This window comes from Hipposideros armiger, unplaced genomic scaffold (genome assembly GCF_001890085.2).
Source record: "Hipposideros armiger isolate ML-2016 unplaced genomic scaffold, ASM189008v1 scaffold_32, whole genome shotgun sequence".
NCBI classification, from domain to species: domain Eukaryota; kingdom Metazoa; phylum Chordata; class Mammalia; order Chiroptera; family Hipposideridae; genus Hipposideros; species Hipposideros armiger.
This window is the reverse complement of record NW_017731382.1, coordinates 5,319,087-5,335,344: the sequence shown is the minus strand read 5'-3', so window position 1 is coordinate 5,335,344 and position 16,258 is coordinate 5,319,087. Positions and strand designations below refer to the sequence as shown.

The following is a 16,258-nucleotide window of genomic DNA, read 5'->3' as shown; positions in this document are numbered from 1 at the left end:
TGATCCAGAAATTCTGAAGAGAACACCGGGAAGACTGCTTCTCAGGTGATTCTGGTCTAGCGCCAAGTTCATTCAGGAGTCACTGAGCAGATGACCTTCACGAGATCCCTGCAGTTCAAACCAGAGCTCCTGCCTTTCTAAACAGGAAAACTGTTCCATCCAATAGCACTGTGGGCTTAGACTCTTCCTTCCTTCATGGAACCTACCAATATCTGCATAAATGAAGAGGGGTGGGGAGGAAACGAAATGAGTTGTATTGCTGACAAGCATTTAATTCAAACAAGGGAAGTTGAGGAGGAGAATCAGAAGTCGAGAGCAGTGGCTACATCCACATCTCAAGGGCAGTTGTTAGAAAGAGAGACTTTCGGGCCCAACCCCAGACCTAACAAACCATCCTGCATTTTACCAACATCCCCAGATGCACTGGGCTAGATCACTAGTTCTCAAAGAAACATCAGTACCACCCGGAGAGCTTGATAAAAATAGACACCTGAGTCCTATGCCCAAGCGCTTCTGATTCATTGGGTGGGTCTATACGTTTAAGAAAAACGCCCAAGTAATCTGGATGTAGGTGGTCTAAGGTTTGAAAAGCATTAGCCCAGGAAGGCCTCTGCGAGGTTATCACTGATTCACCCACTCGTCCACCTAGCCAGGGCAAGGGCCCTTCCTGGCTATTCTATCCCAAGTACCGCACACATACTGTCTGCTTTCTTTCCCAACCCTCGTCATTATTGGAAGTTACCCTCGCTAGTTCGTCGTCTGTCTCCCCAACCCCACTAGAACATAAACTCCAAGACAGCAAAAACCTTCTGCATTTTTTCTTACTCAGGTGCTCACTGAATAGGAGAATCTCAACAGAAAGCGCCCCCACCAACAACCCCATTAACACTAAGCGGCATTTTACAGGGAGCCTGGCTACCCAGCAGCAGATAGATGGGAGAGCGTTTGCAAAGCACGGGGGGGAGGGGGACGGAGGACAGGGAAAGGGGGACAGAGAGGACGACAGGAGGGACAAGGGGGACGGGGGACCAAGGGAGGCCTTCTCACCCCGACTCTTCCATCCCCGGCCTCGCGGCCCCAGTGCTCGCTTCCTTCCCACCCAGTCCGGCCGCCCTTGCCCGCCCGCCTCACCGAGGGGCACCAATGCCTAGGCACCTGTTGGCTTTCGCCTCCGACCCAAAACCGCCGAGTCCTCCCGAGAGTCCAGCCGTTAGGAGTCAAAGAGTCATTTTAAATAGGAGTTAAACTCTCAAATCCGAAAGCTGATTGGCCTGAGCTGGAGAGGCGCTGCATTTTCATTGGTTTACAGCCAACTCTACGGATTGAGTCATGGCCAAGGAAGGCAGACACGGCGCGCAGGCGCACTTGCTCCGTAAGGTCCCGGAAGTAGTGGAGCCAACGGCCCCGCAGAACTGCGGCTGTTCTAGCGCCCGCCGTGCTCTCCCGGGCGCGATTTTTATCTGTGAGACAGAAGCCCCTTGGCTTCAGGGTTGTCTCATAGGAGATAAGCACGGAGGAGGTGAACGGACGGACCCCTTAAAGGCGCCAGTAAGTAAGATGGCGAATCGGACAGGAGAGAGTGGGCCGATCGATAGCGCAGCGCTCGGTTCGGCGCCCTTTGCGCGTGCGCAATGAAGGTGCGCTCGGAGTGATCGATCGGGCAGGATTCGCGCCTCCATTTTTCTAGGAGTGAGCAGAACACCGTGAGAACCGGACTAGCGGGTACGGGGGGGGCCTGGATACGTGGAGAGAGGCAGGTGCTGTCGGCTGGGGTCTCTAGGGGACCATGGGAGGGATTGGGGTGAGGCGGGAAGGGTCGATAGTGAGCGAGGTGGCATGCGCCCTGAGTTGCCAGGCTGGGCCTGCACACCCCCTCCCTCCTGCTCACAGGCCTCGCTCCCGCCCTCACTCCATCCTTAGTTTGCCTCTGTGTCGGGACCGTAGCGGAGCGTCAAGTGACGGGCCGCCTGTGTTCTCTCCCGGGTCCCTCTTCCAGCTCCTGGGTTGGGTTCTTCCTGTCCTCGGGCCTGGGCGTCCTCACCTGCAAATCGGGGGTGGTAAGTAGGCGCTTACTAGCCCAGCGAACAAACTTTCAATGGGAGTTGAGAAGCGGGACTCGTCCTCTCTTTAATTTTTTTTTTTTTAAATCTCTGTACACCTCGTGACGCTCCTGGCACGAGTAGAGAGACGGGATAGAAAGCGGTTAGGTTCTGGGCTCTGGTGTGGACGGTCTTGACGGCCACTTTCACCTTGGACGAGTTACTCAACCACGTTTTACTTTCGGAGGGTCTCTTAACCTCTGATCCAGTTTCGTCATTTCTGTTGTTTCCTAGTGTTGTCTACACAAGCGTCGATTTATATACATTTGTTTCTACCTGTACCTAAATACATTGAATGATTTTATGCAATGAGCTAATAAATGCTTATAAAGTACTTAGCGTGACGTCTGGCAAGTGCTTAGTAAATGTTAGCTGTTGTTATTAACGCCCATAAGTACAGCACAATAAAAACTCGGGCCCTGGGGTCAGATAGTCTGGGTTAGGGTCCAGGCGCTGCCATTTACAAGCTGTTTGATCCTGGGTGAGTTAAATCTCTCTGGGCCTCAGGTTGCCTGTCTCTAAAATAGGATTAGATGAGGATTGAATGAGGTAATTGAATGAATTCGTTGCTTACAAGATGTGTTATGTACTGGACTGAGTGGCCAGTAAATTTTAGCTAGTTTATCATTAAGTTTATAAGGAGCATCACAAGAAGTGGTTAGGAATAACTGTCTCTGTCAATAGAGTCAAACCGCTTGTGTTCTAGTCCTGGTTCCTCCAGGCACTAATTGTGAGACCTAGGGCAAGTTATTTCCCCTCCTCCTCTGTAAACACAATTACAGGACCTCCTTTATAGGATGATGTTACGGAATACATGAGATACGACATGGTAAGGACTTGGTGGATGTTAGCTCTTAGGATCGGGAGCCTCAGTAATTCCCCAGAGGGAGTTGTGTAGTTAAAAAACATGGCTTCCCACCCCTTTCCTATAAAACGCCCCCTTTCAGAATCACCCCTGTGAAGCACAGCGATACCAGGAGTACTAGTGTTCCTGCTCACGCACTGCCCTTCCTCGTATTCGTCTCTCTCCCGTGCTCTCCTTCCAGTTTTCTTCTCTGCCATAATTGCATGTGACTTTTAGTCTTTATTGCCATCCCCAGGCTCCTCTAGCCTTCTGATATCTGCCCAGATGTACACATGCATACACACATTGACTTTTGATAATCAAATTATCTAATCGTGTCCACCAGTTAGAGTCCTTTTTTTTTTTCTTTTGCATTAAACAAGAAACCATCATCTACCATTTTCTGCTTCACTTTCTAAGACTAAGGGAGAACTTAAACACTTATATATCAATCTAAGTGTACAATCCTTCAGATTTTTACTTTTTTTTTTTTTTACATTTTTTATGGCTGTTTTGGCCATATGCTATTTGCTGATAGTTTATTAAGCAATTCACCTTTGAATCTTTCCAAAGCATTCAACTTGACTTAGTTTTCATAGCACAGTAGCTTGTTTGCCCTCATATTTTATTTACTGTTTAATTAAATTGTATGATTTAACCTCAGTTGCTTTGAAACATTTTAAGAATGAATACAACTGACATTAGCAAACATACAGCTCAGCTGGTAAAAACAGTAGTATCTAGACATCCAACAAGAGCAGCTATCTTACCTGTTGCAAACGCCAGTCAATGTTTTATTAGCTGAAGAAGTGGAAATTCTGGGATAGCAAGAAAATAAAACTCACAAGTGGGTAGTTCGGCAGAGAAGAAATACCCTACATGCACTATCTTCTTTAACCTTCACTAACTGATTTAACAGCTGAGGAATCTGATCTCTGAGAAACGAGGTCGCTGAGCAAAGATAATGCAGGTGGTAGAGCTGTGATTGACGACCCGCAGATCTGACCTGATTTCTTTGTTGCTTCTGTGATTTACTCATGCCTCTCCCCTTCACTAGCACCCCCATTTTCTCTTGCAGCTGGCAGGGAAATTGTCTTCCTCTTCTTCAAGATGTACAGAACCAAAGTAGGCTTGAAGGACCGCCAGCAGCTCTACAAGCTGATCATTAGCCAGCTGCTCTATGACGGCTACATCAGCATTGCCAACGGCCTCATCAACGAAATCAAGCCTCAGTCTGTGTGTGCGCCCTCAGAGCAGCTCCTGCATCTCATCAAACTAGGTAGCTTGGGAATGCACATTCATTGATTCCATGACAAGGTTGCAGATGTTTTCACACATCAGAATTTGTCAAGATATTTCCACTTAGTTTTAGTGCCTCATATGTGTCAAGTACAGCGTTAGGTGCTGAAGGAGTAAGGATAGTCCAAAGTATGAAGACTTCGAGCTGGTTCAGCCTCAGGATCTTGATGCAAATTATCCGGAGCATTCTGTCATGTGCTATTTCTTCAAGTCTCAGTTCAAATTGTCATCTCTGAGTCCTCTTGACCTCTTCTAAAATAACCCCACCATCTTCCCATTTCTCTACAACAGTCACATTTCCTTCCTAGCAGAATTGCTGTCTGAAATTTTCTTTATTGCTCTGGGTTGTTTTCGACACGATCCATACGTTCCCATTCAAAAAAAGTGCAAGCTCAAGATCAGGACCTTGTCTTATTGGACAGTGTATCCTGGTGCTTGCCTGGGTCATGGAAAAAACCACTCAGGAAAACACAGAATTACCAAACATGCATATACCCTTTCACTTGGCAGGGCCAAGTGTGAGAATTTGTCCTGAGGAAATAAAGTGAATACAACTGAAATGCACAACAGTATGTCATTAGTTATAAATGTCCTGATATCCATAAATTTGGATCTAACAGCTTGATGTAGATGAACATTTGTTATACTGGCCAGATGTTTATTCTGTATGAATAAATGAACACTTAGGGCAACACGTTATGTAGTGTGGTTCTGTTTTTAAGAAGTGAAACAACTTTGTGCATGGAGAGAGGTCCAGAAGAATTCAAGCTGCCATGGTAACAGTAATTATCTCTGGGCAATAGAAGGTCATTGTTTTCCTTTATCTGGATATTTTACTCTGCTAGAAAACATTGTTTATATGATATGTGAATTATTTTTAAATTTAAAATTGCATGCTGATAAAATAGCATTCTTTCAAATATGTTTTAATATCATTAACACTAAGAATTCATCTGATTTAATGAGCATCACAGCTGCTAACATCTCAACACTAAAAATATTAAAATCCAGAATGGGAAAAACTGGACAATTTACATACCAAACGCTTTTTTTTTTTTTAGCTTCTGTAGCTGTAGTTAAGGTAGAGAATTTTAGAGGCAAAAACTGGGGGGCGATGACTTTGCCTGTTGAAGCCTAACCCGTATTGCCTTACAATGTCTTCTCCATGCATGCGCCCTGGTCGGTATACCTAGTTTTGTAAAGTATTAAGTCATGTGCCCCCACAACATAGTACGTCAACATTGGCAAACATCTTTCCCAATTTTAGACCCAGAACTTTGTCTTGCCCTTTTAAAATACATTTTTCCGTCAACATTGGCAAACATCTTTCCCAATTTTAGACCCAGAACTTTGTCTTGCCCTTTTAAAATACATTTTTCATGCCCTTTAATTTTTATTTCTTTCAGGAATGGAAAATGATGATACCGCAGTTCAGTATGCAATTGGTCGTTCAGATACAGTTGCCCCGGGCACAGGGATTGACCTGGAATTCGATGCAGATGTCCAGACTATGTCCCCAGAGGCTTCAGAATACGAAACCTGCTACGTCACATCCCATAAAGGGCCATGCCGTGTAGCTACCTATAGTAGAGATGGGCAGTTAATAGCCACTGGCTCTGCCGACGCATCCATTAAGATACTCGACACAGAGAGAATGTTGGCCAAAAGTGCCATGCCAATAGAGGTAAAAATCCCTGCACCACACTTACTTGTTGCCTTTTGTTCATTCATGGAAAAATGAGAGACTGGTTTAAACCAGCTTTCACTAAGCGGAGTTGTAGGCTGCGTGCGTGGAGTCAGGTTTTACGTTTTGCGCATCTCTTTTGTCGGTCTAGGTCATGATGAACGAGACTGCGCAACAGAATATGGAAAACCACCCAGTGATTCGGACTCTCTATGACCACGTGGATGAAGTCACATGTCTCGCCTTCCACCCCACAGAACAGATCTTGGCTTCTGGTTCAAGGGATTACACGCTTAAATTATTTGATTATTCCAAACCATCTGCAAAAAGAGCCTTCAAATACATTCAGGTCAGGAATGTTTGGGAAGAAGCTTTACGGTGTTTTTCCTTAAATACAACGAGCTATTGTATGACTGTTCTCTTTTAAAACTAGTGTCAGTGATCATCCTAGCAACAAGGACAGCAACGAGGTCGCATGCCACATGGTGGCATGTGGAGCAGATTTCATTGGCACACAGTTTTTGTGCTGTGATGCGCCTACTTCCTCTGACCGGTCAGGACTGCTGCTGGTCCTAGTTCATGCAGCAAACGTTCAGAATCCATATCACTCTAAAGGTTGCAGATCCCCATTTATAAAGACAGCACAACTGGCTTTGCTAAAGTGTAACATGGGAATAAAAATTATTCAGTTGAAACTATCAGGTGTTTTTCTGGAAAAGTGACATTTGGTACCTTATTTTGAATATGAGTTCAGGAATACTGATATTTTAGCAGTGGCTCCCACTTTTTAATTAACTTAATTTTTTACTCCATATTTGGAGCCCTAGGACAAATAAAAGAAGCTCTCCTTAGTGCAAGTTGTGTTTCTCTTCATTCGTTAATCGTTAATCATGTGTGAATGTATCCTGTTATAAATTGATATTACTCCATCCTGAGCACTCGGTGTTCATTTGCAAATAATGAGGCTCACTATGGTTTTGGGCATAATCTCACCAGTAATTAGTTTTGGAAATTTCTGTTCAAATGATATTTTCATGTATTCCAGAACTTGTCATACCTGTATAATATCTGATCATTATTTTATGGATTCTTTGCTTCAGCCAGATATTTTCCCCATTTCCTATGGATATAATTGTTCCCCAGTTGCTCATTGAATGTCAATGTGTCTGTCCTAACAGGAAGCTGAAATGTTACGCTCCATCTCTTTTCACCCTTCTGGAGACTTTATACTTGTTGGGACTCAGCATCCTACTCTTCGGCTTTATGATATCAACACATTTCAGTGTTTTGTCTCTTGCAATCCGCAAGACCAGCACACCGACGCCATCTGTTCCGTCAATTACAATCCCAGTGCCAATATGTATGTGACTGGTAGCAAGGACGGCTGCATCAAGTTATGGGATGGTGTTTCGAATCGATGCATCACAACTTTTGAGAAAGCGCACGATGGTGCTGAAGTTTGTTCTGCCATTTTTTCTAAAAATTCTAAATACATTCTTTCAAGTGGTAAAGACTCTGTAGCTAAACTCTGGGAAATATCAACAGGACGAACGCTGGTCAGATACACGGGTATGTGAGAAATTGATACTAAATATTTCTGTGGCATTTCTCAGTTTTCAGAACTCATAGATAAGAGGAACACAAGGCTTAGAGGTTAAATAGTTCAGCCAAGGCTACAGTTACTAAGAGGCAGAGCGGGGAAATAGAGCTACAGTTCCTTCCCTTTGCTCTTCTCCGTGCGTTACAGCTTAAACGAGATCTGATTCCATGCAGTTGACATTTGAGAACCTGGTGGCCCATTTGTAGACTCATGGCCTGCCCCCTTTTCCCACAGAAACATGAAAACAGCCCAGAGAAGAGCCTCAGTAAGCATGCACATGAGGGACAGAAGGACAGATCTTGGCTCGTTCCTAAGCGAGCAGAAGTAGCCCCCAAATGAGACCACAAGCCTAAACCTAGACATAAAGCGGGCCCTTCAGACAGGAAAACGAAACAAAGTGGATCTGATTCTCCCGTTAATTCGTGTAGGTCTCTAATTGGTAACGGTTGTGCCTGTGAGCTCTTGTTTTATGATGAATTTTAATTTAGCTTATCGCTGTAGTCTGTTGAAGTCTATTTGTAGTGAATGTCGTTACAGTATTGTGTCTGCTGTTCCTGGTAGAAACAATAGCTGCTGTGTGGTAGAAAATTTTCCTGGCAACTTTAGCTAGTTTCCTCTGTTGTGAGATGTTTGTATCATATGCTAAAATCGCCATGACTGTAAACCAAAAACTCAAGAAAACACTATTGAAGGGGGCTCTGCTATGTGGCGTCACTATGCTAGTTGAGCATTTTAGGGAAGAAAATTGAAGAGTTGGTGACATCTGAACCACCAGGGGGCAGCATGACCTACCTTAGGTTTAGCACGCTGGAACCGGTTTGCTTCCTTTGCTCTGGCTTCTGGTGCGTGGGGATGGTACAACTAGCAAGTGTTGGGAAGAGTCCTTTTTACCACAATTCTTGGGTGACTTCATTGAAACACTCCTGTGTAAAGCTATTTTAAAAAATAAGTATTACTATGCAAAGACTGCTTATTGCAAAATGAAGATAAAAAAGTGAGCTGGTAAAAATGGGAAGCCCTCTCTCCTTAGAGGTAACAGCCGCTGTTTGAGTGTAATGTATACAGGAAGGCACGCCACATTGCAGGGAAGAACTTGTTATATTTGGTTTGGTATTCTTATGCGCGTTTGGAATATATCATGGTTGTGTGTAATGGGCTGCTTGGTTTTGGTGGAGAATTGGGATTTGACTTTAAAATGAGATTGTACTGAATTTATATGCAAAATCCTTTTTTCTAATTCACAGGTTAAGTCCCCTTTGTGTCAGCACGTTTAGATCTGTATCTCCAGTTCTAATGTTTAGTTAGAATTCAAAGGGCTCTTGAAATAATGAAGGAAAAGGAGAAACTACCAAGTAAACATTAGAAATTTTGATGTTAAAAATTAATTTAAAACACTATAAACAAAATGCTAGACTGGGGGGGAAATATAATAGACATGTGCCAGATACTGTTCAGTAAACACAGGGAAAGATAAATGACCAACCTCACTGTAAACCTAAGACATAAAAAGGAAAAGTATCATTTTGTGCTCATCAGATTTCAGAAGTTTTAAAGATTGCTATTATCTCCTATTGATAAACATTTCAGGAAATCAGGGGTGTCAATTAGTAAAATATTTCTGAAGGGCAGCTTGATGTCATACATCAAATTTTTAAATACATTTTTTACTCTCTATGTCCACTCTTAGAAATTCAACCTAAAAAGATTCTTGGGCTGGCGTACACATGCACACGTAAAAAGATGTCCACCCCAACATTATCTGCGGGGGCTAGACAACAGATGTCCACCAAGAAGCGCTGAGTAATTGTTAGGCATCCTCATTGCTTGCAGCCTTTAAAAATACTCATAGTAACATTTGTTGAGCACTAAACACTGCAAAGCTGCATGTGCGCTATACCTCCATTAATCCCCACAGCAGCCTTGGAGTAGGTGTTTTAATTGTCCCCACCAAAAAGAGGAGAAAATTAAGGCTTAGGGATGTTAAGTAATTTGTCCCGGGCTACATCACTAGTGTGTTGAATCCAGATGTGACACCCAAGTTTGTATTTTTATCCATGAAGCTATATGTTCCCTCTCCATAGACCTCCACTACATAGTATTGAATAAAAACAGCATATGATGTATGCTCTGATTTATGTAATTTACAGGCAAGTGTACAACACGGAGACATTTGGAAAGGATAGTCATCAAAACTGACTTGGTGTAAAATTATCAGGCAGTTTTCATTTTTTATGTTTTATATCATACTTTAAACATTAAATATACTTTTTTTCATGGTCATGAAAAAGCATAAAGCTTCCTTTTGGAGAGCGGATGTTCATACATTCCAGTAATTCTCTTCCTAAGGAAATTTTATCCTAAGGAAATTTAATCTTAAGGAAAAAATGTGTTCTATACAAAGAATGTTTATCACAATGTTACTTACTGTTGGATACAAACTAAATGCCTCGCAGGAAAAGAAGTAATGGTGCTTCCAAACAGTGGGACACTTTGTAGCCAGTAAGAAAAATGGGAGGTTGTACCCAAAAGAAAGTTGGTTTAAACTATGATAGGAAAGACATATAGTGTGGCACCAGTTTTGTCTTTTTTTTAAAGGGTTTCATACCTAGAAGTGAATCAGAATGTTAACAGAAGTGCCTTAGACGATGGGCCCAGCGGTGATTTTTTTTCATACTTTTATAAAATTTCCAAAATTGCACAATAAATATGTATCACTTAAGCAATTTTAAAATGCTGATTTACATGGACAGGCTTCATAACAAATGTAGAACAGTCTGGGAGTCTGAGATGTGAGCTCTGAGAGCTAGCTGCCCTGCTCCCAGGCCCTTAACCTCTCGCTCTCTGCACAGGTGCTGGCTTGAGCGGGCGGCAGGTGCATCGGACGCAGGCCGTCTTCAACCACACAGAGGACTATGTGCTGCTGCCTGACGAAAGGACCATCAGCCTCTGCTGCTGGGACTCGCGGACCGCCGAGCGCCGGAACCTGCTGTCCCTGGGTCACAACAATATCGTGCGCTGCATCGTGCACTCGCCCACCAACCCCGGCTTCATGACCTGCAGCGACGACTTCCGGGCGAGGTTTTGGTACCGGCGGTCAACCACGGACTAGAGCCGCCTGCCTTCTTAGGGTTCTTTTCTCCGGGACTCTGCCCCCGTCCCTCTCAGGTCCCGTCGCCAGCCTCAGTAGTGTCATCGAACCATCTTTGGCAGGTGGGCTGCCACCTCTGCATCCTTCTTGGATTTGTACAAAAGAAACTTTTTTTACCTTGATGTAGAATCATGGTGGAAAAAGCGGGAATCGCAGATCTGCGCACTTGTGCAGTCACTGATTATTACAGTGTGATTTTCATCGGTTTTGTAAATACAGGACTTGCCATTTCTCTTTCTAGATTTCAAGTGGACCTGTCGTGAGGCATTTTCATTGGATTCTTTGTCATCTTTGGTGCCTGTTCCACTTCCTCTTTGTATGTTTCCTTTCATAATAAATTTTGGCGGATATGTGGGCATCCCACTCTGAGAATCCAAGAGTTTTGTGCCATAGGAGAACCATTTTAGAGAATCTATCAGTTCTATTCTAAAATGACATCGTTCTGAAAATAAAGCTCAGATCTGCAACTTCAGTGTTACACATTTTTCACTTCAGTAAAATTAATGGCCAGTTTTCCTGAAAAGTTACAGGAGACATCTTTCATCCTCCTTCCCACATCACCCTCTCAGTACCTCAGTGTTTATCTTCAGTGGGTGTGTTTCTTCGAAGATGACCACTTGATGGGAAAGCTAATTTTGGAAATTACTCCAGTCTAATCAAAATCAGGTGATTCCACCACTGCTCTCAGGTGTTGCTTATCTTCCCAAATGATTAAGATCGATTGACTTCTTATGTAATTTTAAATCTTATTTTTCATCATGAACCATAGCTACTCATCGTGGATGCACACGGCAACCGTGTTCTCAAAAGATTTTTTTTTTTTTTTAATCAACTGATTCAAGTTTTCTTTTTCTTGGAGCTTTTCAGGAGGTGACAGGATTTCTCTGGATTTGGCTCTAGCTAGGTCAGAAAACCCCCAATTCCCCTCACAGGGATGACTTTGGTTTGTCCTTATCCCCAAATACAAATACCTCATGATCTGGGTAGGAATACCTAGAAATAGAACCTGGGATAATTTGATCAAAATATTAACTAGATTAAAGTTAAAGTAATTGTTTTATGTTACAGGAATTGAAAAGTCTTCTGAAGTTTATTGTGTAAAAATTCTACTTTAGTCATGCTTAAGAATCATTTTAGCTCTTTGGTCTATAAAACCTTTTTAAGCGTTCTTAACATGTTAAATCACAGGGTTTTGGTTCAGATTTACAAAGAGCTGTATTTTTTAGTCCATAGTGAGTAAATTTGTTTTTATTTCGTGTCCTTATTCCCTAGTATTTGAAGTTGGCCATCTGTGGGTGCTTCTTTTGTAAGATTAAAGGAAACCTGAGTCAGAACAAGGATAACCAGTAATACCAAAAAAAATTACCAAACAAAACGTCCCCTTTTTCTCACTTTTCTTTTGCTTTCAACCTGTCAAACTGTAAAGGAGTGCTTTAACTTTCTGTATTCTCCTGGCACGTGCACTGGAACCACCACACAGCTCCTCTGGATCTTTTTAACTCTTCGTGAATTAAAATGATAATTCCTACTTTTTCCAGTTTTTGGAATAGTTTCAGCAATGGATCTCTCTTCAGGACTTCTATTTACAAGATGAAGGTACTTTTGTGTTTCCAAAATGGAGTTTTTAAAAATAATTTTCTTTTTAAAATTACAGTAAGTTTTTGAACTGGTGTAAATTCCAGGAATGTTAAACGGACTTGCTATCCACACACCATCAATTGTACCACACTGCACTCAGCATTCAAATGGTGAATAATATGTTATTTTTTAAAGGTATGTGATTTCTAAAATAAACCTTTTTTTATATAACTTAATGCTAGTTCATTTTTTGGAGGTTGCTTTGAATGTTTCCATATTTGAACATAAGTTCTCGAACAGCAGTTATGACTTTGAACTGGTACTTTTGAGTTTCTTTAGTGCTTCGTTCTAGAAATCAGACTTTTGTAGTTTAATCACCTTTCACTGTGCATCTTTGCTCTTCTACTCCGCAAATTTAAGAACTCGAGTACAGTTCCATTGCTTCAGATCACTCAGAGAAACCTGCGTTCTGCCTTAATCTTTGGTTTCTCTGGAAGGGCAGCTCTGTGGGGAGCGTGCAGCCTCCGCTCCATCGCTGACTGCTTGAGTAGTGAGTGAGGCAAGTCATGCCTCTGAGCAACAGCTTCCTTTTCTAATGAAAGCTTAGCCGGAACCATCCTCAACATGCACTTCAATCAGTGAAGCTTTTTTTCTCATAATGTAAACATATTTGGGAGAAGGGGAAGGCGTTTACTTTTAGGGGAGACTTCCGTTTGAGGATATATGGCAGACCAGATATTCATTACAGGCCTGGATAGAATTGATTTTTAAGCTCTAAATAGCTGAGCTAGCAAGAAAGGGGGTTCCCAGGAGGCAAAAACAACCAGAAAGCACAAATCCAGAGGGTCATTGGAGTGAGAGCCACCAGCCAGTTACACCAAGGACATTTCTGAATCCCTCGTGGCCTAATTTCTCAGCTCTGAGCCTCCCCAGAGTGGGCACTTTGATCAAGACCTAGTAAAGTCCAGAGCTCAAAAGGTGCCCTCCTCAGTGGAAGGGAGAATTTGACAAAAGCCCGTCCTGGGAGGAAGGATCCCTGCCTGACTGGGCACTTGCTCGGGTTTGCGGGGGAGGGGCTGGGGTGTTGTTGGCATGGAGGAGGGCCTTCTCTGAGAATCCCATCCACAAGCTGTTTGTTCTTCAGCGAACCTGGAACGACTCGCAGCTCCCTACACAGCTGGGAGCAAAGCAAGCTGAGATTTCAGGGCCGCTCCGGGTGGTCGTGGGCCTGAGGGCTTGACAGAGGGCAGCACAAGTTCTCTAGAAGAACCCATCCTAACCCCAGGCCTCAAGTCTCCCGGAGGGAGCTCTAAGAATCATGGATTCACAATCAAATATATGAGGAGACGGCCAGTGATGAGAATCAGTAGAAACAGGAAACGAGTGACGGGAAGACAGGAATACCACATGCGCAATGTGTGAGTCGGAAGAACTAAAATGGGACCCCGGATCAGGAGGCTTCAAAAGGGGCCGAGTACATTTGAACAACAACAAAAACTTGAGAAAACACGCAGCGTTTCTACAGCTTCCCTCCTTCGTGCGTTTGCCCTTTCTCTGGAGTGTCCATCCTTGGCCTTGCTACTCCCTCCAGGGGGGCTGCATCGATGAAGCCTTTTCCGTCACCTTTTGGCGAATTGTTCACCCTCCGTGGCCCCCAACACACACACACACACACACCCCAGTGACTGCGCCCCTCGGCAGGCAGCCTTCCTAGTTCCTGTTCCCCCACCGCCCGTCAGCCTTTTCTCCGGCTTTGTGCCCCCTCCACTCCTGGGGCGTTTCCGTGTCCTTTCCCCGCTCAACCTTGGGATCAAATTCAGGGGTCGGACTGTTATCACCCCCAGTTATGGTAGCTGTAAGATCCCAGTCCTCCCTCTAGTGTCCCTACATGAGGGTGTGTAGATTGAATTGGTTGGCAATTTATGAAATCCTCCTTTGCCCAAAAGAGCTCTTTTTGAGTTATCTTCATGAGGTTAAAATCTGCCAAATAATCAGATGATTTGAAAGCAGTGTAGTCTGCAATTTCCTGCCAAGCCCGTAATGCCTTGGACATTCTAAGGCTGGTGGGTGTTCTGCTGTACTTTATAATAAGTCAGCTATCACATGCCCAGTGTTCACCACCACTCCAGGCACCTTACATCTGGAAGTCCACATGAAAACCAGAAAAGTACAAAAACCAGTGCACAAAAGCAGCCTCTTCTGCACATCAGGAGCCATTGAAGTGTGATGGTGATCAGGTTCACTCTGTTCAGAAACGGAAATTAATCCAAAATACCGTTCTCAGTAGCCTATTGGTCAGAGACAAGATAATTACCTCATGAGAGTCTCCTTCACTGGTTTCCTTGAACTCGACTGTTGCAGCTTTTGGTCAACGGGATGTTACGAAAGCCAGCCAGTTTCCTAGAACAATGAACTCAGTGCCCTGTGTGTGTGCTCCTAGGAGACTCATTTGCCTTAAGAAGTAAATACGAATGGATTACAACAATGTCTAAGGCCTTTCATTCAGAAAAATCGTAGTGAGACCAAATACCAGACCAAGAAGTCAAGGTTGTATTCACCAAAACTGCTCCAGTTTCTATGTAGAAGTTAGTCTATTTAATTTCAGGGCCAAATTCTATTACTTTGGTGTCTTGGTTTTGGTTTTTTGGTTGAAGCTGTTTTTCCTAAGAAAACGTGCAAATTACAGCCTTCTGATCTGTACTGTCAGCTTCGGGCCGGCCCTTCAGTATCAGGAAGGATCGCTGTCAGTTCAACAAGGTGATGGAAATTGTCCAAACTTGAGTTGGTTGAAGTCCTTTTTTTAGAAAAAAGACTTTGGTTCACATTCTGTCTGTCATTTCACTGTGTAACCTTGAGCAAGTGTATCCATCCTTCTTTTTTACTTTTTCCCAAATGTATACACAAGGCTGCCAGCAGCTCAGGTAGAGGGGAATGAAGGTGTTGGTGGTGCAACTGAATATACTGAAAAAAAATGGATTGTACTCTTTAAAAGGGTGAACTTTGTGGTAGGTGAGTTGTATCTTAAGCCATTATTTTTTTAATTGAATGTCACTGGTACAGGACAGTGAATCCTCATGTACCCATCACTCAGACTCCCCGATTTCAAGCTCACGACCAATCTTTGTTTACCTATACCTCTATCCACTTCCCCTTTCTTGAATTATTTTGAAATGAACTTCAGGTATATTTTATCTGTAGGTATCTCAGGATATATCTCAGATAAGGACTTTTTAAAACAATCCTAATATCAGTGTACCTTAAAATAGTAACATCAACTACTTAATAGCATCACCTATCTAGTCAGTGTTCAAATTTCCTAATCAATGATTTGTTTTGAATTAGCATCCACATAAGGCCCATACACCCTGACTTGATGTGTCTTTTAGGTCTCTCTTAATCTTCAGGTTCCACCTTTGTCTTTTTCCCCCTTCTTTGCAGTTTATTTATTGAAACTAGTTGGGCCGTTTGGCCAGATTAATCTCACCCTCTCCCTCCCCCCAAGTATTACGGATATGTGATTTTTGTTTTGGAAAATACTGAATTGAAGAAAGAGGATGTTGGTCTGAACACCCTCTTTGAGAATTTTTTCCCTCGGGTATGTATGTATGTGGAAGCGTCCAGTCTGGGTTTCATAGATCCCTGGAACTATGAACCTCAGCCTTAGCTTGGCAGTGCAGCGTCGCCTGCATCACCTGAGATGCTACCTGCCCCATGCCCATCCGCACAGAAGACCTGGTAGAGCCAGAACGCAGGAGCCAAGAGGCACGCTGACCTTTAACCCGGAAGTCACCTGCTGCTTTGTAGGGCCTTTGCCTTCCCGTGTCGCTGTGCATTGCAGTAGTGCGTTTCAAGGATGCGTCTTATCTGTAAAGACTAACACGATAAAATACTTCCGCTCGTCCCAGCTGCCACTTATAACCTCAGCCCTTATGACTCATTGCTCTTTCATGTGAGTGTTTGTTTTCCTTAAATGGAACTTGCTAATTCCATCCTTTTTTTTTTTTTT

General features: G+C 43.3%; 2 protein-coding genes across 6 annotated transcripts in view; one reads left to right on the top strand and one right to left on the bottom strand.

Annotated features, from left to right (window-relative positions):
• The window catches only part of AURKA (aurora kinase A), a 28,825-nt gene extending 27,564 nt beyond the window's left edge, over positions 1-1,261 (bottom strand). The window contains exon 1 of the mRNA XM_019637330.1: positions 1,156-1,261. The gene's annotated coding sequence lies outside the window, so the exon portion shown is untranslated. The remainder of the gene's footprint in view (positions 1-1,155) is intronic.
• A 204-nt stretch (positions 1,262-1,465) lies between these two features.
• On the top strand, positions 1,466-12,488 carry CSTF1 (cleavage stimulation factor subunit 1). Of its 5 annotated transcripts, none has more exons than XM_019637327.1 (6): positions 1,466-1,548; positions 4,022-4,222; positions 5,649-5,926; positions 6,078-6,275; positions 7,105-7,495; positions 10,376-12,488. In XM_019637327.1, the coding sequence occupies exons 2-6, from the start codon at positions 4,054-4,056 to the stop codon at positions 10,633-10,635; spliced, it is 1,296 nt and encodes a 431-aa protein (XP_019492872.1). In that variant the 5' UTR covers positions 1,466-1,548; positions 4,022-4,053; the 3' UTR covers positions 10,636-12,488. The 5 variants fall into 5 exon arrangements, with proteins under 5 accessions (XP_019492872.1, XP_019492868.1, XP_019492871.1 ...); XM_019637323.1 differs by lacking the exon at positions 1,466-1,548 and adding an exon at positions 1,575-1,722; XM_019637326.1 differs by lacking the exon at positions 1,466-1,548 and adding an exon at positions 1,575-1,753.
• The last annotated feature ends 3,770 nt before the right edge of the window (positions 12,489-16,258 follow it).